The sequence below is a fragment of the Wyeomyia smithii genome, chromosome 2 (genome assembly GCF_029784165.1).
Source record: "Wyeomyia smithii strain HCP4-BCI-WySm-NY-G18 chromosome 2, ASM2978416v1, whole genome shotgun sequence".
NCBI lineage: Eukaryota > Metazoa > Arthropoda > Insecta > Diptera > Culicidae > Wyeomyia > Wyeomyia smithii.
Window position 1 is genome coordinate 93657340 of NC_073695.1, and position 25498 is coordinate 93682837.

Here is a 25498-nt window from a genome sequence, read left to right on the forward strand (position 1 = left end):
CCGCCGAAGGAACACGACAAACTAGCCCACACTTGCAGCAGCAACTAGCAAGCAGCGAAGAAGTGTGCAGTGGTAGAAAAGAGACATATTTTTTCTTGCAGAAGATTCATTGGCCTTACAGCCGCTCTGTTTAATTTTTCGGTTTTTCGTTTCAAATAGTTAATAGTAACGAATTTTTATCAGTGAAACAAAAGAAAAAGAGCTGTTTTGATAAAACTTTCTCAAGTGGCTGAGTCCATTTTCCGACTCGTGTGCATATTGTTTTCATTGGTCGAAATTGTGTTAATTCGACATGTTTTATCCTTTGGTAAGTATTTGCTAAGTGGGGGCTGTTTTACCATTTGAAGTTTTATGCTATAACCCAAATGTTTCACTTTTTGGAAAGATTATTGATGATAACTTAAATTTTAATTTTCGATGGCGTGCTCGCGAAAGCCTCTAGCATAAAAGGGAAAAGGAAATGCGAGTTGGCGAATGAGCGAAAAAAAGATGAAGGCTCACGAAATAAATTCCTACACACAAAAAGAAAAAGCTGCACCAGCACGCGGTGGATTTTGTGGGAGAGCGAAAGTTTCCATTATAAACAACTGAAAAATATTTCTGAGTTGTAACTTTTTCGGTACTAGGGTATATTTTTTAATGTGATCATGTAATCATATTTTGTGCATCGCAACTCCGTCTTGGTTTTGCATTCTGAAACATTGGGGGAGAAGCGGCAATCATTTTAGGAGATTTCCGTCCTGTTCGAAACCGGCTAGCTGGCTACATACACATATGCAGCAATCAGATCCCCTATGCTCAGGGCTAGGGCAATGAGAATGTATGGTTAACAGTGTGTTAGTGAGGGTGGTGGGAGAGGTAGAGTGACCAACTACTCTTTATGCAGGGGCAGGGCAGTATGCGCTCCGATGGCACAAAGACGCCCCGGCAGCTACAATGTATTGTGTTTAGTTAAATCGCACCTATGTAGTGTGTGTTTATGCATTGCGTATGCTTCCACAGTGGTGCCAGTAATTCTTTTGGAAATTGGGTCTCTGATAGTATAAACATTTCTTGAAAAAAAGGTACACAGTAAACAGATAGCCTGAAACATCTCATAATTTTAAAGCGCTGGAATTGCGAGTGGTCTATTCGACAAATCGTAACAATAAATTAGCAGAAAATATGCAAAACAGGTTAGAAGTTTTAACGTATATATACATTGATTGTTTTTATACACAAGTCGGAATCGATTATTCGAGTATCGAGATTTTTCCTTTCCGAATAATCGAATCACAAAAAATCAATCAAATTTGCAATCAACGAACGTAAAATAACACTTGTAAACAGAGGTTTTATTGTAGAACTCAAACTGAAAAAAAAAACGAAAGATTAGAGCTTTTTATCCATTCCCGTGAATTTTGGTGCCCCAGAAAAGATAACTTTTTCAGAGACTTAACCTTTATAAGGCTGTGGAATCTACCCAAGGAATCAACATAAACTTTAGTAATACGTATTCCTTACAGGAGGAACATCACATATGTACCTTCGTTAAAAAATCACTATTGAATCAATTGAAAAAAATGGTGGCAATATAGTTGCCACTGTCCGTTAATCCTAAAAACATTGGTGGCAATATAGTTGCCACTGCCAGTTAACCCAACAATTGTGGTTGCAATATAGTTTCTACTACCCATAACTCCAAAAACGATGGAAGCAGTTTTTTTGCAGCTGCATTGTAAGCTTGCTGTTTTTTGTAATTATAAAAATTAAACATAATAGTAATTAGAATTTAACAGTAGGACTTTATATATTTTGAATGGAAAAGATCGAAGTAAAGAAATATTCATGTGGTATCCTGAAAAAAAAAAATTAGGAAGAAATTTGAAATTTGTCGTCCAAAACACTATGTATTTTAACGAATAAAAAGCTGCATAATCTAACACAGTAGGTCCTAAATAGAAAGCTTCTGGTGAAAAACTTACCAATTTGCTGGATTTTCACCAAATTCAAAATGAATTTCCTAAAGACGTTCAAAAATCGCGGTTTGTTTGCATAAAAATAATCCCCTAATGAATATTGTACACTTCTAAGCAGTCCTAGAAAAATTGAAGTGTTCCAAGACACCTTCAGAAGTCTTTGGTTAAGCCAATTTTAAAAACAATATTCTTGGCGCCGCGAAAAAAATATATTTCGTTGGTGGCATTATAGTTGCCACTACCTTATAAAGGGTTAGCAATTACGCTGTATCAAACTGGTGCATTTCTAATCAACTAGATACAGGAATGGTTAAAAAGCTATAATCTTTCTAGGGCGATTACTTTGAGCTCTGCGGCAAATAATTTTTCGCTTTTGTCGACCAGTGTAATTATTTTCTTTTGTTAATTTACTTGCATAATGCGGTGGTGTAGCCAGAAATTACTTCTATGGGAAAAAGGAATTAAATGTTTGGAAGCAAAAAAAAAACGAATAAATTAGACATTGATTAATTTAATTTTAATTTAATTAATTTAGCACGGTTCAATTTTGGCAACATAAAAACTTTGTACGTGTTGCCACCAGCAACAATCTAAGCGTTGAATTGAATTTTCTTTTTAGTCCAGTAGGCATCATAAAAGATTTTAATTTGGACGTGTTGTCAAAATCGAACGAGGCCTGTATATTATATATTGTAAAAAATTTTAAACAAAAATCAGAAACAAACAGGAAATTTGCGATTTACTGTATTAGTATTTTTCACACGTGAGTACTGTGTAAATCACCAGAATGCAAGATACGCGTGAATTTGTAACACAAATCGAAACCGCACTAATTTAACAAAAAAAGGGGTATATTCTAATTTAATTCAATCTTCTGTCATCAAATGTCAGTGTGAATTCTGCAATCTAATAAGTAAAAACTATTATAAAAGCAGTAAAATGAAATCAAATAAAGCAATTTTTAAAAAATAATACGAAAAATTCAAGTTTTTGAAAATGCTCTTGCATTATAAATAACATAATAGATAACATAAGCCTGTTGATTCTGGCTGGCATTGTATTGCGAGAGCAACTATCGGATAACAATATTTGTGCCTACATTTCAGCATTCAACCTTCGAAGATGGACAGATTGAGGTTGGTCGCTCGGAGACGCTAGGCCAAGAATCGCCGGTTGACAACAGGCATTCACTTGCCGTGTCATTTTCGCTAGGAAACACACTTATCAATCTCAACAAGATCAAACACCCAAGTGCCCAATTTCAACATGATCAAATGTATTCGATGAGACCCGAATTGGCTATGAAGAAAAATGTCGAATTCACTTACTCACCAAGTTCAACGCCTGTACGAATGAAAGCGAAGCGTCAACTAAATATGCTTTATTGATTTTTTTTTCTATTTCTAACAGCAACCAACATTCGAAGATGGTGAAATTGAACTTGCCCGTCCGGAAATGCTGAGCCAAGAGCAGCAGCTCGTGGACAATAAGCATTCACTCGCTGTATCACTCTCGCTAGGAAATACGCTAATAAATCTCAATAAGATCAAGTACACAACCGCCCAATCTCAGCATGATCAAATGTCATCGATGCGTCCTGAAATGCTAACGCAGTATCCGCTAGCCGATAATAAACATTCGCTCGCCGTGTCGCTTTCACTGGGAAACACATTAATCAATCTCAACAAGATCAAGTGTCCACAGTGTCGGAAGGTTAGTATAAGCAACAACAAAAAATATGCAGCGAAGTCAATCCTTTTTCCTACAAAAGATGACCCTACTCAGAAGTCATGATTACAATCCAAAGCATAAAGCATAAAAACCAGACAGTATTCCTTTGTTAGTAAGTCGTGTTAGATTCGAGAGAGCGAAAGAGAGGGAGTAAGAAAAAACCTGTTTTGACTCAGTGCTCCTTTAACGTTCTTTTTCCATAACTTTTGGTTGAGAGACTGTGTGGAACAAACGCATTCACAATCTGTGTAGATCGCATCCGTTGATTTTCATTCTTCGTTTTTTCTTTCCTTCATTCTTCGCACGCACATGTGAATTGCGTACAAACAATCTGGAATGTCGAACCCGAAATCATTGCCGCGACCAATAGCGATTCGATACGATGGAGGAAATGCAACAGCATCGCACTAAGCATTTGACTGAGAATAAGTTCAAGTGCGAAATATGCAGCAAAGAATTCCCTAGTCACAGCTCTATGTGGAAGCACACCAAAGCTCACACCGGAGATCGTAAGGATTTCTATGTGATCCACAAGCAGAAATAACTTCACTGACGCTGTGTACCATTTCCATTTGACTTTTCAGGTCCATTTGTTTGTCAAATTTGCAACAAAGGGTTTACACAGCTAGCTAACTTACAGCGCCATGATCTTGTTCATAACGGTAAGTTTGTTATTCCTTTTGTTTTCCTAAAGCTGTATTTCTTTAATTTCTTAACATAAACAAGTTATGATAAAACAGATCAAAAGCCATTTGTTTTTTGAGGAAACTAATCACAACATTAATTTTACGAAAATTGCCTTACGCAATTTTAGCTCGATGTAAATGTTTTTACTGTTGCCCGAGTTTATTCTAGGTGCAAGAAATATAAAGTAGCGAATATTTTATTATAATTTTTTTCATTTCATTGCTTACATACGTTTTCATTAGAGATGAAATATGCTGCTCAACATATTTTTGATTTTATCGTCAACCTAAACTAGAAGCTTTCAAAATTTCTCTAAATGAGTGCAATTTTTCTTTGAAAAAATCACAGGAGGGTTGTGTGCAAAGCCACGACCGCAAGTTGAAGTAGAATACATTTACAAGAAAGATAACCCGGCTGCTTGCGTGTCAGTCATTTCTAAATCGGATTTGTTTCGTATATACCGCTTGTTAAGCACAGTATCAACAAATCGTAATAAACATCATACTGCTGTGCATTTGCAGCAGCATTAAACCTCAGTTGCAGTTTATTAATAACCATTTATTATGCTCTTCCAAATACATTTAGTAGCCTTGAAAAAGGGCGATTGCTGCAATTGCAACTTTCGTTCAACTATTGCATAAATGCTTCATGGTCAGATATACCAGCTGCAACTACTACGCTATCCATAGCCATGCCACAGTTGTGGCCGCTATACGCTACCATTGGTATCCGCTGCCCCTGCATCAGCTGGCCTAGCTGCTATCGTTGCTGAGATCCGCTGCAACTGGTGCGCTATCTATTGCTATGCACAGTGGGGAATCGCTGGCCATCAGCCAAAAAAAAAATTTTTTTTCGTTAGCTGTTTCATGATATTTTTCCTTTATTGCTATAACATTCAAGTGTCTAAATCCAAAATTTGGGCGCAATATCATGAAATCTGAATTTTTTATGCCTTTTCAAAGCTTGGCGAACTGACGTTTTTTGTCTTTTTTTTTGAAAAAAGTACATTACTTTGAAACGCTCTGTAGCTTCAAGGATAGCTTGGATTTTTTTGACGTCAAAGGAAAAGTTGTTGTAAATATTGTGCAAAACAAACCCTTTTCATTAGATATTGTAAAATTTGGTTATAGTAGGCCTGACACTAAAAAAAATTTTAAAATGATTTTTGGTAGAAAGTTGCCGCAGTTTGCCACGGTTGTGACTACATTCAAAATGTAGGTAAAACAAAGAACAGTCGTCGCACTCCGCATCTTTTCGTATTCATTTAGAACGTTGTGTCATTCCAGTGTCTTGGTTTTCAAATTCATAAATTTGTTGAATTTTATTATGGAGCCTTCAATTTCAGCGGCACCACTTAATTCACTGTCTAGTAAGTTGTCAAGTCATGGTGTTATACATGTATTTAAATGTCCTCTTTCAACCATAGAACCCTGATTAGGAAGATAACATATATATGAAACAATGAAACATCGAAAATCACTAGAAGAAATGAAAATTGCAGCGAAAGACATTTTTCTTGCTGATAAGTATAATGAATTTCAAATTTTCTGGAAACAATTCAACACAAGATTCAAGCGATCACAGCGGAAGATGATGATGATGATGACTTTTTCAATTTGAAATTAGTTTGTATTACTTATGTTGTTTTAGTTTATTTAAAAAAATATATATATTTAAAATTTGTTTAGTTCGATGGGTCGTCCATAAATAACGTTTTTTTTTTCAATGACGCCCGGTGGCACTACTTGTGGTCAAAGATCATATAATTCTATAAAAAGGAAGAAAGTGCCAAAAAATATTAAAAATTGGGTTTCGTGCTTTATGGATGGCCCCAAACAAAAAATGGATGCCAAATTCGTGTTCAGCGCCCCAAAATTATGTAAATACCAAGTTTTGGTCGCATTTATCGAAACTTTTTTTGCTTTGCCAGCCTTTGTATGGAGTCGCCCCACTGTGCTATGCCACAGCTGTGGCCGCAATCCACTTTCGCTGGTATCCACTGCACTGCTAGTGCTGCTGCTAAGGATGGACGACTACTGTTGTCGCTTTCTAGAACTTTTATGAGCGGCTTCGGCTGAAACAGGCTCTTATATAGGCCAAATAGCATATTTTAAACTGCAAGGTATATGATTATGTCGACCGTGCTTGGGAAGCAATCTTATAACGACCAATCAAAGTCGAATTTTCCGTTTTGACAAGGCTTAACTATTTTCAATAGTACAATAGTTTGAATAATAAAATTACAATTATCTTCATTTTGGAAGAATCTTAGAAGATTTTCCAATCTATTGCTGCAAGAACGAAGGAAATCCATCGAATACTAACCGATTTATTAGCATTTGAAATTGGACATATTTTTCACTTTTTTCGGTTTTAGATTTTCATTTCACATCCCTATGTAGCCGAACTTCCTGAGAGAAGTATTCTACTTCAAAAAAAGGTTCTAATATCTTAAGTTTTGTTTTGCTAGGCAATATTGAAATTGAAGTTAGGATGCACATGCAAACGAATTTATGTATTTGTAGTAACATAAGTTAACTTTTACATTGGAGTGTCATCAAGCGAATAGCCAAAAAAATGTGGTTCCATGTATCGTTGAAAACGAAAAAAAAACTATTATTTAATATTCATTCGTTCGAATTGATAAAGTGATTTTCATAAATTATCGGCGTGCGATCAGACCGAACCAAGCGCAATTTTTTTAAAGTCGAGTATGATACACAGTGGATAAATAATAGTGAAAATAATATTTTTTTTTTTATTAAATCTAATATTTATTTAGGCCCAACCGCGAAAAAAAATAATAATTTATCTTGCATGAAAAAACGAGATCATTTGAATAGTTCATAATGATGTTATAACAAAAATTATCTGTAGCTGCTCACGGAAAACGTGGAGGTTAAAGTTCGAACGGTGATTACTGGAAATAATGTTTTTGGGGCTTGGTTCGGGTTGGCTGCACGCCGACCGAATATAAACTAGAAATCCGAGGCTATTTTGTAGATTACAGAATTCCATTGTATAAGAGAAGTAACATTCGTTTAGATGAAACACATTTTTTATTTTTTGCACAGATTGGAAAAGTAATTACTAAAAACATAATGTTATGAACGTTTGAAAAGTATTTTGCAGATGGAATTTTCTAATTGAAACAAAAATCGTAACGGATAATTAGGTGAAGAACTCAATAATTCAATCTGGAGTTATTTGATTGTTCGAGTCTAAACAACCAGGGAATAAATCTACATTACTGCTTTATTTTCCACAATTTAAGTTAACACATCAGCATCAAGTGTCCAGAGTCCATTGCGTCTGACTAAAAGGACTTGAGATAATAGATTCTATAATCGATATTAGTTTTAGGGCCTTTCATTTAAGTCTTTATTAATAAATCAAAAGGGAAATTTACTGACTAATAAACTAACTATTGAGTTCTGCTCTGAATCACTCTGGACAAGCTTTGCATAACAATGGTCAACACAGGTGTGGTCCTAAAGCTCAAATTGGAGAAAAATCTAAGATCATAGCTTTCTAAACATTCCTGTGAGTTTTGGTGCCCCTAGCCACCAACTTTTTTTCAGAGACCTAAATGAGTTTCGTAAACATAACGTTGAAGCGACGAACCCGTTGAGCAATTATTATGCGATACTTTGACTTAAGTTGACGCATTTTGACAATGGCTAGAGGCACCAAATTTCGCAGGAATGGTTCGAAAGCTTTAATAGGGCAACTATTTTGAGTTTTAGGGCAGCATTTCTTTTTGCTTTTGAACCACTGTAATTAACATTACTGGAAAAATCCTGTTTTTTCCATTTTTCATGATACCAGTATCTGTGAGTCTTTAAAAAATTCAACATACACTCTCTGTTTAGGGGGATGTAGGGGTATGAGATGAAACAATGAACATAACAAAGGGACTCTTTATTTGATATAACGATCGTGATTACTTTATATAACGATCGTGATTGATGGTAGATTTGAAAGTAGCCAAAAGAGTCAAGTGCCAGAGATGAATCAAAGAAGTGTACAACGTTTCTAAGCAACGTAATGTTTTCTTCTTTCTATTTTCCGATCGTTTAACACCACATAACAGGACTGAAGCCTTTCAAATGTCCAATCTGCGAAAAGTGCTTTACACAGCAGGCAAATATGTTGAAACATCAACTTCTCCATACCGGTAAATTTTGGCTTGCAAATTATTATCTCATTCTTTGTTACTTAAATTATCCTTGTTTCTAGAACTAATTATGATCAGAAATAGCATTTAGCTTCTTTTATTCATCTCTTTTCACCTATTCGACCAACCCCTTAAGTCCCTCTTGTGCATTTTTGATTTAATACACAATACTCTTTTACTCTCTTTTTTAGGGCTTAAACCATATAAGTGTCCAGTGTGCCAGAAAGCATTTTCTCAACATGCAAATATGATAAAACATCAGATGCTTCATACAGGTGCGTGTATATCCTTGTTGAATTATTTCGATACCCGTTACCTCCTGTTCACCCAAATCAATCAAGGCATTCCACGCGCTTACATAGGCTATAAAGACGTGTTCTGAAATCGTTGCTATCTCATTTTCTTTTCTCTCTTTTCGACGGCGATTAATGTAGGTTTGAAGCCTTATAAATGTCCCGTGTGCCATAAGGCTTTCACTCAACACGCCAACATGGTTAAACATCAGATGCTTCATACCGGTAAATATCGTATAATAATACGATATCCAGATATACTATCACACCTTCTTTACATCAAATCCTTGAATCCTTTTTGCTCCCGACTGCACAACATTGTCCAAACCAACATTTAATTTAAAATACATCTCTTTCGTAGGTTTAAAACCGTACAAGTGTCCTGTTTGTGATAAAGCGTTTACTCAGCAAGCCAACATGGTTAAGCATCAGATGCTTCATACCGGTAAGTTAGTTCTGTCTTTTTTTTTCGTTATGCTTAAGTAATTGAACCAACTAGATTTAACACATACGCACCAACTCGTACCTATAAGATGGCAGCAGGAAAATTAACTAATTTGAAACGTTTGTTCTCTCCCATGTTTCCCAACCTCTCAATTTGCGAATGCACAAACAAATCAAATTTCTCCTCAAACCTTGTTTCTAGGAGTAAAACCTTACAAGTGTTCTACGTGTGGCAAGGCTTTTGCACAACAGGCAAACATGGTCAAGCATCAGATGCTTCATACCGGTAAATCAAAAAAGTTTAAAATATTGAACTCTCGCAGAATTCCTTTTCTCACCTGTATAGATAAGACGAAATTCAATACCGTTTAGTCGCGTATGAAAATCCAAATTATGTTCGTTCTCAAAACATTTCTCTGTTCATCTAATAAAACACAATTTGATAAAAAAAGCAAAAAGCCGATATTTCGATTTCACTTTGTACTAACCTTAAGATCTTCTATTTTTTCTGTCTGTTTTTCACTCATAATCCGTCCTGTATTTTGTTTTATTGTCTCTTCTATCTTTACCTCGTTACGCCGTATTGCTTCTGCCCACATTTACGCATGCGCTCACATCCGATCGTAACAATGAAACTGAATGAAATTGCAGGAGTGAAACCATACAAATGCCCAACTTGTGATAAAGCTTTTGCTCAACAGGCGAACATGATGAAGCATCAGATGCTCCACACTGGTAATGTTTGAATTCCTTATTTATCTGTTACGTTTAAATGTACTACGCTCTGTGTTTGGTATAAGGCAAACAAGAAAACAACAATAATTCTATGACAAGACCCCATCGATAAATTCTTGTTTTATTGGATTTTTGCTGTAAAGGCTCAAAATTAATCAAGTTTCTTCACTGTTTGGACTCTGGGTTGTTTCATAGAATTTGTTTTCTTCCAACCCGAGCAGAATTGATAAAACTACATTTTTTGGTAAACATTGAATTATTTTATCTGTTCTGCTCGGATAATGCGAAATTCTTCCACATCGTGAAATACTACATATTTTAGTGTGTACCAATGCAAAGCTAAACAAATCGAGTAATTGTTTATTCCGTCATGCTAAGGCGGGAAAAACTAACACACAATCGATTTATTTACTTGTACATGCGTCCTTTTTTAGTTTACGGTAGAAAGTCTTTTGCATAATTCGTTACATTATGATTTAGTCTTTTATCGTTACATAAGAAACAATATTATTTCAAGCTATCAATAATTTATGATCTCGCAAACTAGTTACCCAATTTCCGAAAATTTTTCTTTATTTTAGAACAGAATGTGTAGAAGCTTAGCGAAAAGATGAAATTTAGCGTCTGATAGTAAACATTTTAACCAACTATTTGGTCAGAACGAAGCATACAATTCATAATACAGATTATGATAGTTGGTTTCTCGGTTTTCGATTGTTGATGCAATATGTATAATTATTAAAGGCTTATCCCTCTCTTTACTATGGTTGCTCTAGAGCACCATAGGTTTGGATACAAAAAACCTTTGGAAATATTTACCAGTCCTACTTTTACTTACTTTACTTTTATGGCGACAGATTGTTGAGATTCTATGCCGAATCCAGAATACGTCTCCAAAAAACTCGGTCTTGGGCTGCTACTCACCAGTCTCCCCTTACACCCGCTGCTCTGGCATCCTCGTCGCCAGCACTCAAGTCGTCGGCCTCTATCTGGTTCTCTGCTAAAGGCCCAAATACACACACGGCGCAATGACACCTTCTCCATACAATATAGAAGGCGTGAGCGCTATCCCGCCTTCCATTTTGTATGGAGAAGGCGTCATTACGCCGTGTGTGTATTTGGGCCTTAAATATCATCTTTCCCGGTCGCTCATCTGCCATCCGTGCTACGTGGCCAGCCGACTGTAAATTGCCGTGTTTCATCAGCTTGACAATGTCAGCGTGTTTGTATACTTCGTACAACCCGTGATTCATGTGCCTGCGCCACACTCCATTCTCTAGTTTGCCTCCGAGTATTGATCGCACGATTTTACGCTCGAAGACCCCAAGCGCTCGTCGTTGTAGGCCTCTTTTCACGACCACGATTCATGTCCGTAGAGCGCCACCGGGAGGATTAGAGTCCTATTGAGCGCAAATTTCGTACGGATCTGTAGGCTACGGGACCTAAGCTGGCTACGCAATCCGTGATAAACCCTATTTGCCGCCGCAATCCGCCCTTTCACCTCGCGGCTCACCTCGTTGTCACATGTCACGAGAATATCAAGATACACAAATTCGTCGACCACTTCGAAAATATCTCCATCCATCTTCACCGCCGCACCAACGCCCGCAGGACTACCACGCCAGCCACCATGTACTTCGTTGTGGCAGTGTTTATGGTGAGTGCAATTCTCGCAGCTCCCCTTTTGAGAGCTGTAAAGGCCTCCTCAACAGCTCTATGGTTAACACCAATTATATCAATGTCGTCTGCGAAGCCCAGAAGCATGTGAAGTTCGAGAGCCCGTCATCTTGCTTCAGACCATCTAACGTCACAAACGCGTTCGAAAATTCGCCCGCTGTCCTGACGCATAATGTGAAACGTGAAAGCGTCGCACGTAACAGTTTAATTAGTTTTATTGGGAAACCATGTTCTAGCATTATTTATCACAGCTCGTTTCGTTTCACTGTGTCGTACGCCGCCTTAAAGTCAATAAACAGATGATGCGTCTGCAAGTTGTGTTCTCGAAACTTGTCGAGAATCTGTCTCAAGGTAAACATCTGGTCCGTTGTAGAACCGCACCGAAAACCGCATTGGTGTTCTCTAACAAAGGCTTCTTGCAACGGTCTTAGTCGCTGGAACAGGATACGGGGGAGAATTTTGTAAGCGGAATTGAGGAGGGTTATGCCTCGATAATTACTACAGTCGAGTCTATGTCCCTTCTTGTAGATAGGGCATATGAGTCTTTCCAACCAGTCCGTAGGTAGTTGTTCGTCAGACCATATCCTTAGGATAACCTGGTGAATTGCACTACACAGCCGCTCGCTCCCAACTTTGAAAAGTTCGGCCGGTAAGCCGTCCTTCCCATCGGCTTTGTGGTTCTTTACCTCTTTGCATGCATTCTTCACCTCGTCCAATGTTGGTGGGTCTACAGCTTGTCCGTCCTCCCCAATTTCTATCCTGTTCCCTCGACGACTCTCCTACCTTCCTCACCGTTCAACACCACTTCAAAATTATGCTTCCACCGGTAATCAGGTTCCCCTCATTGTCATTGCACATGGCAGGTACTGGCACGGTCCGGTTCCTGATTCCGTTGATCGTTCTATAGAAGCTCCTCGTGTCGTGCCTGGTGAAGCAATTCTCCGCGAGGACGCGATCGTAGTGCTCACGTTTCTTACGGCGATGAAGCTTCTTTTCGACAGCTCTTGCCTCCCGATATTTCTCCCGCATGTGACGCGTCACACGATTAGCTGCTACTAACGTGTTGGCGTAGGCTCGCTTCTTATCCTCCGTCACCTCTAGACGCTCAGCATCGAACCGCTCACTACGCGTGGTTCCCGTTGTCATGCGTATCACTTTTCGCGCTGTTTCGCTACCCGTATCATGGATGTGCTTCCACTGCTCGTTCAGGTCCACTACAGTTGGTTCACCGGTCCGTCTATCAACTTTCCGAGTATACTCTGCAGCAACTCCTTCCGCTAATAACCTCTGGATGTCCAGACGTATCTTTCTCGCCGATCTCGATTTAAATACGTTGGACAACCGGGCGCGAATCTCGCCTACCACGAGATAGTGATCCGAGTCGATGTTTGGCCCACGAAAGAACCGTTCATCTATGTCGTTTGAAAAGTACCGGCCGTCGATCGGCATGTGGTCGATCTGGGAGCAGGCCTCTCCATTGGGGTGTCTCCAGGTGTGCTTCCGAATGTTCAGACGTGCAAAATGGGTACTACAGATGGTGATTCCCTTGGCCGCGGCGAAGTTCACTAACCTCAAGCCGTTGTCGTTGGTGGTAGAGTGAAGGCTTTCCCTACCAATAACGGAACAAAAGAACTCCTCTCGTCCGACTTGTGCGTTCGTATCTCCAATGACGATCTTTATATCGTGTTGTGGGCACTCTCCATACGTTTTCTCATGGATCTCATAGAACTCTTCCTTTACGTCATTGGTTTTATCGTTTGTCGGCTCGTACACGTTGATAAGGCTGTAATTAAAGAATCTGCCCTTGATCCTCAATACGCATAGACGGTCATTATTAGGCCTCCACCTAATGACACGCATCATTTGGTTTCCGTGTAGCACGAAACCGTCGCCCCGTTCCGCTCTGTCGCCGCCACTGTAGTAGATGTGATACTTGAAAAAAGTGCCCACGGTCGGATCAACCGCCTGGAATTTACGTTCTCCGGTTGTAGGCCAACGCCTCCCTTGTATGGCTGCTACTGGCCTCCACTTTTGCCTTCCGTAGCTCTCTAGCCATGATGTCCGCGTGTGCCGGTTCGAGCAGAGTCCCTACATTCCAAGTGCCAAGTTTCCAATCGTTGTCCTTTTTCGTTTGCCCAGGTCTATACCGATTGTTCCGATTCGTATCATTCCCTGGATTGTTCGTAGTATGTTTATTTCAGCATGCTGCTTCACTAGGGCTGCGATGCCTAGTCTCGCGACTCAAAAATCAAAAATATGTACCGTAAAACGGGGTAACATTGATCATTTTTTTTCACTTTTTCGTGAGTATTTATATATTTTACTACTGAAAATTCAGGTTTAATATTTTTAAAACCAGTACTGGCATCCTTAGAACTTGGAAGTTAGTTTTTAAAGCCCTTCGAAAATCTTGAACATTAAAAACATTTGTTTTTCGTCGTTGTTTCAATTTTCCTTATTTGGGGTAACTTTGATCAGTTTCAATTTTGAATAGTTTTGAAACCTTTTTAAACTAAAAATGTTAGATAATGCTTTGATAACATGTTCAAAGACGCTTCCCGGATTGACATATGTGATATCACGTTCTCATTGACTGCTCTTACTGCGGAGGATAGTCCTGTCCTTGCACCTAGCCGCGTTATGTACTATATGTAATTTTACCTTTCGATGATGAAAAACGTAAACGTTGGTCGCGAAATGTGCCAGAAGTATTTTGTAAGTCAGCAATCGTTGTAAAATGTTCGTGTTCAGAAAACGAATGTTGATCAGATATGCAAGTTCTTTCCAACGATGGAAGTATCAATAGGCCAGCTCTGGCCTCTTACGTTCTATGCTCTAGCCAAGACAACATCCTGGCGTAGGCCAGGATGATGTCTTGGCTAGAGCATAAAACTGGACTTTATTAATAAATATAAATTAATTAACTGTAAATGTAATAAATTTGACTAAATTTTTTTCTAGTTGATTGAGAAAATTAAATAACGAATTTGGAAAACATGTCAGTGAATACGAAATGTTCAATATTTGACTAGTATAAAGTGCTTTCTTTTGGCACTTACTGAGAGTAAGAAATATAAGGATCAAATTAATTTTGAAATTTGGTCTTCAAATCAATAAAAAATTTCAACCAATGCAATATTGTTCAGACCTCGAATGACACAAGACTAAGATGTTATACTCAAACTTATCAAAAGTAATCACGGAGAAGTTTTATTTCAACTACTAATTAGAAAGGTAAAACTGATCAATGTTACCGTGCTGATCAATGATACCCCTTTTTACGGTACCGTGAAAAATACAGTTTTTAATGTCGAGAAACAATGACGAAAGTTTGTTAAATTATATTTTATTAATAATTGACAGCGCCAACTCACAACGGAGTTGACAGGGTGTCGAAAACGTGGAAAATTAGGGAATGTCAGGGGTTTCATTTTTTGATCAGGGAAATCAATGAATATCAGAGAAAACTGGAAAATAATCAGGGAAATTTTTTTAACCGGTACGCGGTTCTTTTTTAAAACGGCTCTTCAGCGTAAAAATTGATTTTTTTAACTTAAAAATGCTTATTCAGGACCGTTTTATATCTAATCGAATTACTTTTCCAAAAAAAAAATATCAGGGAAATTCATGTTATATTTCAGGGAATATTGGGGAAAATCAGAGAATTTGATTTTGAAATTTTTTCGCCACACTGACTGAGTGTAATAATTTTTTTATTGGATCATGGATGACCGCAATCTAACAAATAGAATAAGTAATAGTTGTGTTCAGTCTCAGATCTTTATGTTACGCACTAGAGAGAAACAATTATTATTATGTTTTCAAAATGTAGACTTTTACTTTTACTTAATCAAATTTTACTCATTTCTATCAACTTAACAGGATTAAAACCGTACAAATGCAACACATGCGGAAAAGCGTTCGCCCAGCAAGCCAATATGGTCAAACATCAGATGCTACACACGGGTAATGTAACACTTTTTAACTGTCTAAATCTCGTCATTCGAAACGAATAAGCATCATAACATTCATATATTTGGGCTTAACTTTATCAGCAATTTTAGCAAATATTTAGTTTTTGATGCATAGTTTCCAACTGTCGTTTCGAGTTTATAACCCTTCTTTACTGCATCATTTTGCAAGAAAAGGATTTTTCACTATGATATTTTTTGTGCCCGCAGGCATTAAACCGTACAAATGCAATACTTGTGGCAAAGCATTCGCACAACAAGCGAATATGGTTAAACATCAAATGCTACACACCGGTAATGGTTTTCTTTTGCTAATCCTATTTCCAGTACGCTAAGTTATCTCATTTTCTTGCTCTTCCGCGTTTAGGAGTTAAACCCTACAAATGCTCCGTGTGCGGTAAAGCGTTCGCGCAACAAGCGAACATGGTTAAACATCAGATGCTCCACAGCGGTAATAAACTCGTCTCTAACCTACGTTAGCGTTGTTTCTCCATTCGAACTGATTCATTTTTTCTCAATTTCCATGTTGTACCTTGGTATTGATTATCCGGTGCCCGCTCAGGAATTAAGCCATATAAATGTCCAACTTGCGATAAGGCATTTGCTCAGCAGGCAAACATGGTTAAGCATCAAATGCTGCACACTGGTAATTAAGATATGCTTTCTAACCCATTCCATTACTTTAATGCTAATTGTTTCAAAGAATCTTTTCTGCGACTCAATATAAACTATCATTAACACGCTACTTTTCCCACCTTTCTTACCGTTGATGAGCATCAGATCGGGGTTTATCGCCTAAATGTGGATTTGGTTTTTATGTGAAAAAAAAAATAAGTTGAATCGCGTTTATTTCACCAACAGCCCTTGTTTTCACAAAATCGTTTCCGATTTGATGCTCATCCGTTTCAAAAAGAAAAAAAGATTGTAAAACATTTTCTAATTGTTTTCTTTTTTGCTGTTTAACTTCTCTATAGGTGAAAAACCATTCAAATGCAAGAGCTGTGATAAAGCATTCTCTCAACGTGCCAATCTCAAAAAGCACGAGATGGTGCATCTCGGAATACGTCCGCACACCTGTCCTTTGTGCTCCAAATCGTACTCGCAGTATTCGAACCTTAAAAAACACCTGCTGGTGCACCAGAAACAGTCACTGAAGCAACAGCAGAATGGACAAGTTATGGTGTAAGTATTTTCCCCTTTATGTGCTTGTTTATGGTTGTATCCGGTACGAACGTTATATCTATATGATGACTTCTTTCACATGTTTAATTGAATTACCATGATATTGGTTATGTTTGGTTCATGCTGATGCGTCGCATCGAAAACACAAGGCTTTTTCAAGTTGACATTTTACATTTACAAAAGATTCTATGTAATTTTTTAGCATTTTATACAACTGCCAAACCTGCAAGATGCAGTTCGAAAACATTCTCGAATTTGAACGTCACACTAAGCAATGCAACGAAATCAACAACGGTAACCACGGTTTGAAACTGGAGCACATCAACATAAAGAGTGAAATCGACATAGACGGTAGTTCAAGCTCGGGAATGACGCAACACATCACTATACCGCAAAGCCAACCTCAACCTCCTATGCACGTCCCTTCGGCAATACTAACATCGGTGATCTCATCCTCCGCTGCCGTGGCCAGTGCTCACACTATTAGTACCGCTCACGCAAGTCACCATCCAAGTGCCCATCTACAGCATCCGCAGCCGCAGCATACACCACCAGATGTTACCGTTCAACATCAGCAGCAACACCAGCAGCAGCAACAGCAAACTGTTCATCAACAGCAGCCAACCCCGACACATCAGCAGCATCCGTCTTTGCAGCAACAACACAATCTACCCATCCATCTACAACAACAATTATCGCATCACTTAATTTCCTCCCACCTTCCACATCAAGACCATGGTCCAACAGAGTTGCACCATCAGGTTAACTTCCATCATCCACATATACCTCATATTCCCAATATACCGCACAAAATACTCTCCCCGTTGTTCCATATTCCGTCGTTCAACAACAATCACAGTACATAATGGAAAGCTCGAAAGGGATCATCGTCAACGGGTAGATCCCTACCGACTACTGTGACAACAGCGGCAACGACGGTAGCAGCAGCAGCAGCATTAGCCGCAGTAACGACAGCTACATCAATAGCTGCGACTGTGAATGAACCAGCTTCAGAGCAGTAGCAGCAGTAGACTCTTAACGGACATCGTAGGGTAGGGCACTCGCGTCACTATCAGCTGTGTGACGGCGGACAAGACAACTAAATTAATACTTATGTAGTTGCATGGGTAGCAGCAAACGCATCTGATCCAACGCAAATAAGTGCGAAAGCACTGACTATACTCCGGGAGTATTACTTATAGGTAGGAACTATCAAAGGGCAGAGTTGAATGTGACCTTTTCGTTATTCTAGACTGCACGGCATCGCGCCAGTGGTTGTCACAGAGGATGTGAGCTGTGAGAGGAGTTCTGTGATATGCTCATTACACATTGTTGGCACAAGAAATTCACAAAACCGCTAAGGACCTATTGTCATTACTCGCGGGCGAAGTTTACTGTCCATTGAACATACTGGTAGCAATATATTTTGCTATGAGCCTCAAGGAACTTTGTTAAGAACACCGTTCAGAATGCATTCATCACTAAATGATTGATCATAATGATTTTTTTCCCGTTAAGTACACTAGCCAGAATTATATGTTTAACGGGATATCAATCAATAAAAACTGATGACGTGATGCTCTTTTCAAATTGAAGGAGTTTTCTTACAAAATCGGGAGCTTCTGCCATCGCATCCGCAAAAGTAGAAAAACGAACGAGTGTTCTCATTTTCAGATAAGTTTTACTTCAAAATTAGGACAGAAATATTCGACTTCCTTATTTTTTGATGCACACTATTTGATAAGGATGTAACTGTGATTTTTATGATCCGTTTTTACCAATTTGATCACTTGATACGATTCATGGCGTGGCCTGTGTAATAGTATAGATACATGAATACACATGCAAGTACATTGTCTTAAGGTGGCCGGTTATCTTAGTCGTTTGCGCTGAATTGTAAATTCTATTTAATGCGAGCTATTTAATGTGCTGATATTTTTTTTTTCAATCAGAGTTTTCTGCAATTTGTTGAAAAACGGCGCATGTATGACTGATCCCAACATGAAACTTAAATTACTTTGTAACGATTCATGCCACCAGTATGTAAATAATCGTTTATTATCTCAGGTCATATCTTCAATAACAGGAAGAACTAGCGAGAGTTACTTTCGGCATGACCAATCTCCTGGGCTGTGCTAAAATTGAAACGAATCAGACAAACTCTCATACCCCAACAACCAGCTCCGGAAATCGGTACACCATTAAGCAAACCCCTCGAGTGAATGATTGCTTGTTTTGCGCTCTTCGCCCCTTTGATAGTGAGGGTATGAAAGGATAGCACTGCTAGGTCGGAATACAGTTCCTAAAAGCTTCGCACAGAACTAGCGGCAGTACTGAAGCGCCACGATTATAAACACTAGTAGCAAAGCAAAATTCTTCTGATTTAGTATTTCGGTTATACATAATTCAATCAAACTAGGGTCGCTGGTAGGATTACGAGATCTCGTATGAATTTATACTTACTTTTATCATCGTTACGTGATCACCTGATCTCACGTACTGTACGAGTTTGTCGTTTACTGTTTTAACGTAACTTTTTGCCATTCTTCAGAATTATTGATCCCCATACCTTTTGCTCCTATTTGTGCTAGTCTTCAAAACATAAGGAAAATATGTTGGAAACAATACAGACTTAAAACTTGTACTATAAACAAACGGAAAAGAGTCTGCATACATTCAGCAGTACGGAACTGTATGCGTAAAAATATATAAAAGAGACTGCGTCTGAATAAAATAAAGTGGAATAGATAAGCATTGCAAAACCATGATTGGTGATTCTTTATAAGCAAATGAATTACGTCACATTTAAGCACACGACTGAGTGTTAAAGATTTCGTTAGAACTTGCTTTTAGCTTTACTACTACCAGAGCGCAGATAGTCGCATCCACGGTAGGATATCAATACTTTACACAAATAAAACCAGAGCAGTGCGCCAAGTCTTCCAAAAATGAGCTGCAAACAGTCATCCGATTTCTTCATATACTACTGTATCGATAGAAAATCTTACCGTGAATGACGCATTTTTTTTGTATCAATCGAAAGAGCCTCCATTTGGATTAAGTTTTTTATGCTCGGTCCTCAGATGAATTCAGGTTTAAGTTACTTGTTACTAACATTAGCCATTAGAGAGTATTATCCGATAGAACCAGCTGCGGAAAGAACTGTGTCCAACGAAAGATCCTTTCCGCATTGATAAGTCAAAGCACACAATATTTACTCCCGACCGCCGCTAATAGAAATACACATGAAGCATATACGTATAAGCCTTAGGAATTAAACAATTACACTATTGGCACTCATGGGATACTAGTAGTAATTAACATGAAAATTTCAGAAAATCGATTAGATTTAGAAGCATAAATCCATTAGCAGTAGAATCAAAAATACCTACCATTTTTGAAATGCCGCAATTTCAATTGATCGAAGTTGAGCTACGACACGCGGAGCACTCACATACATACAGAGTTAAACGGTGATAGATATGTTAGAAAGTCATTTTAGTAAGGAAAGAAAATGCCAAGAGAGTTGTTTTGTTCAAACGCAAGTGCTGTATAGGAAATATACTGCGTGTCAACCGAACGCGGCTGAAGCTTATAGGATTCAGCCTTTAAAAAAGCTTTTATAAACCAATCCCGTGTAGCGTGAAACGATGATTAGTAAGGAAAGTGCGAACCACAATAATTGGCTGTTGAATAGAGAGTGTTACCTAATATTAACTGTAACAGATGAAGGTTAGAATAAAAGCAGGGCATACTATAAAGTGAGAACGAGAGAGAAATAAGTCAGTCTGGAAATTACGGTGCGGTTATACTGTTCAAAACAGTTCACCGAACGAAAAAAAAAGAAAAAAACAGTGCAAAATGTGAAATCTTAAACTAAAAATAAAAACAGAGTGTTTTAATGAAAACAGAAAGTAATACTTTTTATATAGTTTGTTTTAAGAAGGAGAACAGTCAGAGCGATGCAGTCAATGTTGATGATGGAGAGATATGAGAAAGAGTTTAATTCCGTTGGCAGTTTATATTATCTGATTAATTGCGCAGTGCGATATAGCTTAAGTTTGACGCTACACTACTACCCAGTTTTTTGTAAACCCTAATGAAAAAAATATTGTTACTTCATAAACTGAAAGCGGATAGGCAATACAGTATAGTTTGTTACGTTTTTCGCTGCTGTGACAAGCTCAAATCATATGTTAAGCGTGATTTGCGAAATGAAATAGTTTAGATTTCTCACTTTTTTGATACACTCTTCCTATTATTGCTACGATACACAATCAAATAAACAATACGTATAGAAGCTGACAAATCCATTTTCATTTGTGTCCGAAAAGCGACATTTGACAACATTCTTTCGCTACTTTGATGATGCTCAATACTTTCAAGTGGTAATGATAAATACTTTCACGTGGTTATGACAAACTTTCTGCAAAAACAATAAGCTTACCTTATTATTCAGCACTTTGGCAATAAGTTGATTTTTTAGCCAGTAGAACGAAATAGAGTTATCTTCCTCACCTTCTTACATTTCACATCCACTCTAAACTGATAATTTTCAATTTATCCAACTATTATTGTTATTTTTGGTTCCGTTCAATATTTTCGGGTGATAAAGACAATTTTCATGTTTCTAGTGTAATTAGTTTTTTTTTTTAACTAATATTTATTTAGGTCCAACCGCGAAGCATAACGGGGCCGAATATCTTTTGGAGTAGGGAAAAGCCAGCTTGAGTAGAGCCTGTATCCCGACTGCTCCTCCTCAAACAGGCATAAAACCCTCTCATCTTTTCTCTTTTAAAAATACAATTTAAAAATACATGTCATTTAAGCCTACGACTAACATTAACATCAAAGTTTTTCTCTATATAACTAAATACTAATCCTTACTACTATTCGTTGAGGTGTGATGGTTACTTATCTCTTTGAAATCAAAACTTATATCGTTCAGTGGATCATGTCTCTCAAAAAGAAGCGATGATTCATGTTTCTATAAAAAGATGAATGAAAGAAGGAAGAAAAAAAAACAGAATTAGTGTGAAACTTTTTTAAGATTGTTGTGTTGGGAGAAATTAGGAGAAAAAGCATAGGGATAATCAAATTCGATATTTGATATCTCTTAAAAAGTCGTAAATGGGTATTACAAGCGCGGGGTTGCGGCTAGCAAGCACATCCCGTACTTGCATTGCAAACGTCACTTTCTGTTTCCCGAGAGAATCCATAAGCTTGGCCCTTGCTCTGTGATACTTAGGGCATACGAAGACTATGTGGTCAATATCTTCGTACCTTCCACATTCGCACAGATTACTATCGATTATGTTTATTCGATAGAGGTGTGCGTTTGCAACATAGTGATTGGACATTAGGCGCGAAATAACTCGAATGAAATCACGAGTTAAATCTAACTCTTTGAACCAAGCTTTTGTAGACACTTTGGGCGAGATCGAGTGCATCCATCGCCCAAGGTCGTCTTTATCCCACTTTTTCTGCCAGTTTTCCAGAGCCAGTTGTCGGGGCAGATGAAAATACTCGGTATAGGTGATCGGTCTATCAAATATATCTCCTTCTATGGCACCCCATTTTGCTAATAAATCAGCTTCTTCATTGCCTGGGATTGAGCAATGAGAGGGGACCCACACAAAGCAGATAATGAAAGACCGATCAACCAGCACTTTTAATATCCGTCTAATTTCCGGGAGGAAATAGGACGGGTGCTTGACCGGTTTAATCGATCGGAGAGCTTCGATAGAACTGAGGCTGTCCGAGAAGATGAGGTAATTGCCTGGTGTCTTGAGCTCGATAATTTGCAGCGAATTGTGTATGGCAGCTAATTCAGCTACGTATATGGAGCAGGGCTGTGCCAGTTTGCGAGATATGCGATGATCCGTGTTGAAAACGCCATATCCGGATTGTCCATCCATCACAGATCCGTCCGTGAAAAAGGAATTCTGTTCTGGGAGGTGGCCAAATTTTGCCGAAAATATTGATGGCACAACTGTTGGTTTGAGGTGATCGGGAATTCCATGGATTTCTTGTTTCATCGTCAAATCAAATACAACAGAATTGTTGAGCGATGTTGAAATCTCACGGGATGGAGCAACAACCGAAGGGTTTATCTCCATGGACATGAACCGCTGGTATACTGACATACAGGGTTTCTGAACAACTTTCAAACATTTCTCATAGTTCGCAATAAGCATTGGATTTGCTATTTCCGATCTAATGAGGAAACGAAAAGCCAACTCAAACAGCCTCTCTTTGAGTGGTAGTATTCCAGCTATGACCTCTAGGGACATGGTATGTGTCGACTGCATGCAGCCTAGAGCGATACGCAAACAACGGTATTGTATCCTCTCTAGCTTCAGCATGTGTGAAGCTGCGACACCTCTGAAGCATATGCTGTCGTATTTTATAACGGGCAGAATCGTAGTTCGGTAGAGTCGTATCAAATCCTCTGGATGAGCTCCCCATGATGTTCCTGTTACCATTCGAAGAAAATTGATCCTCGGTTGGCATCTTTGTTTCAGGTAATTGACATGTTTTTCCCATGTGCACTTAGAGTCATACCATACTCCGAGATATTAAAGCTAGGTGACTGAGTGATGGGTCTTCCGGACAGAACCAGCTCCAAACGGGGTGGTGGTCGCTTTTTTGAAAAAACTACCATCTCCGTTTTTTCAAGCGAGAACTCAATTCCAAGACAACTGGCCCAACTGGTCAGATTATCTAGCGTATTTTGTAGGCCGTTTTTCATGTCTACAGCCAGGGACGCCGTCACTGATACTACGCAATCATCAGCTAACTGGCGCATTGTGCAGCCGTCCGTCAAGCATGTGTCGATGTCACTGATGTAGAAGTTGTACAATAGTGGACTCAGACAGGAGCCTTGGGGAAGACCCATGTAGCTCGTTCGTGTTATTGTTGAAGAACCGTGGTTGAAAAGTAAATGCTTTTCAGACAGCAGGTTGGTCAAAAAATTTGTCAATATAGGGGAGAATCCTCTTTGATGCAGTTTCTCGGAAAGAATTTCGATTGAAACTGAATCAAATGCGCCTGTGATATCCAGGAAAACCGAAGTCATTTGTTGTTTGCTGCCAAGAGCCATTTCTGCTTCTGTAGCTAGCAATGCCAGGCAATCGTTAGGGCCCTTGCCCCTACGAAAGCCGAACTGGGTCTCTGATAATTGGTTAGTTGATTCTGCCCAGTTGTCAAGTCTACGCAGGATCATTTTTTCAAGCAATTTGCGTATGCATGAGAGCATCGCAATCGGCCTGTACGAGCGATGATCGGCAGCAGGTTTGTCTGGCTTTTTGATTGCGATAATCTTAACCTGTCTCCAAGCTGTCGGGACCATATTGTTCCTGATAAGTGTATTAAACAGTTTAAGAAATCGTATCTTGACCGAATCCGGCAGGTAATTCATCAAATTAAATTTGATCCTGTCCGGTCCTGGTGCCTTGTTCCTGCAAGACGCGAGGGCAATCGAAAATTCCAGCATTGAAAATTCTGGTTCTTCAATCGCCATTGTGTCGCTGAATTTTTGCTGTGATGGGACAGCATCTGGGCATACCTTTTTCGCGAAATCATAGATCCAACGTTCAGAGTATTCATTAGCCTCATTGTTGTCGGACCTTTTGCGCATTTTTCGAGCCGTATTCCAGAGATAGCTCATAGAAGCATCTCTGGGTAACGTGCTTATGAAATTTTGCCAGTACGATCTTTCTTTAAGTTTGTGCAGTTTAGTCTGTTCCAGTTCCAGCTCTCTAAACTGATCGAAAAGTTGAATGGAATGATCTTTCCTGAATGCTAGGTATGCTCTTTTCAGAGTTTTTTTCATCTCAGTGTATTCTTTGTCCCACCATTGTTTGTTAGGACGAATTTTCAACTTGTTCTCAGGGGCGGGCCTCGTCTGAAATTGCAACGCGCTATCTAAAACTAATGTTGCAAGAAAGTTGTATTCGTCGGATGGAGAAAGCTCATCGGTTGTTTCGAGACCCTGGGATATTGTGTTCGAGAATTTTTCCCAATCAATATTCCGGGTAAGATCATACTCTACTTCGACTGTGGTAGCAGACTGGAGCCTGCTCATAATCGAAATACTTATTGGCAAATGATCACTACCATGGGGATCTTGAATAATCTCCCATTTACAATCCAAAGCTATTGAGGAGGAATACATAGATAAATCTAAAGTGCTCTCTCGTACTGGAGGCCTTGCTATTCTTGTAGCTAACCCAGGTATATTCAATAGGGTCATATCGAACTCGTCTAGTAAGTTTTCAATAAGAATAGCCCGGTTATCATCTCCAGGTGCTCCCCACGCCATACCATGAGAATTGAAATCTCCCAGGATAAGGCGTGGAGTCGGCAGCAGTTCCGTTATTTGTGTCAGCTGCAACCGGTTAATAATAGCTCTAGGTGGAATGTAGACTGATGCGACCGTAAGGCTCTCACCAGCGATTGTTATATGGCAAGCAACAATTTCTATGCCATCAATTGCTGGGAGAGGAAATCGGAAGAATGGGTAGCATTTTTTTTATACCAAGGAGCACTCCGCCATAAGAGTTTCCTCGGTCTAAACGAATGATATTGAAGTTTTGAACGGCTAGTGTCGTATCAATTGACAACCATGTTTCAGATAGCGCG

General features: G+C 38.7%; 1 protein-coding gene across 17 annotated transcripts; it reads left to right on the plus strand.

Annotated features, from left to right (window-relative positions):
- On the plus strand, positions 1-21155 carry LOC129721108 (zinc finger protein 883-like). Of its 17 annotated transcripts, XR_008727344.1 has the most exons (18): positions 1-307; positions 3065-3304; positions 3369-3671; positions 4060-4198; positions 4274-4351; positions 8470-8553; positions 8745-8828; positions 8988-9071; positions 9208-9291; positions 9493-9576; positions 9942-10025; positions 15585-15668; positions 15884-15967; positions 16041-16124; positions 16236-16319; positions 16648-16855; positions 17058-18057; positions 18108-21155. XR_008727344.1 is itself a non-coding variant. In XM_055673263.1 (17 exons), the coding sequence occupies exons 1-17, from the start codon at positions 293-295 to the stop codon at positions 17719-17721; spliced, it is 2487 nt and encodes an 828-aa protein (XP_055529238.1). In that variant the 5' UTR covers positions 1-292; the 3' UTR covers positions 17722-21155. The 17 variants fall into 17 exon arrangements, 16 of the variants coding, with proteins under 16 accessions (XP_055529238.1, XP_055529244.1, XP_055529243.1 ...); XM_055673263.1 differs by having other exon boundaries at positions 17058-21155; XM_055673269.1 differs by lacking the exon at positions 9942-10025 and having other exon boundaries at positions 17058-21155.
- Positions 21156-25498: the final 4343 nt, after the last annotated feature.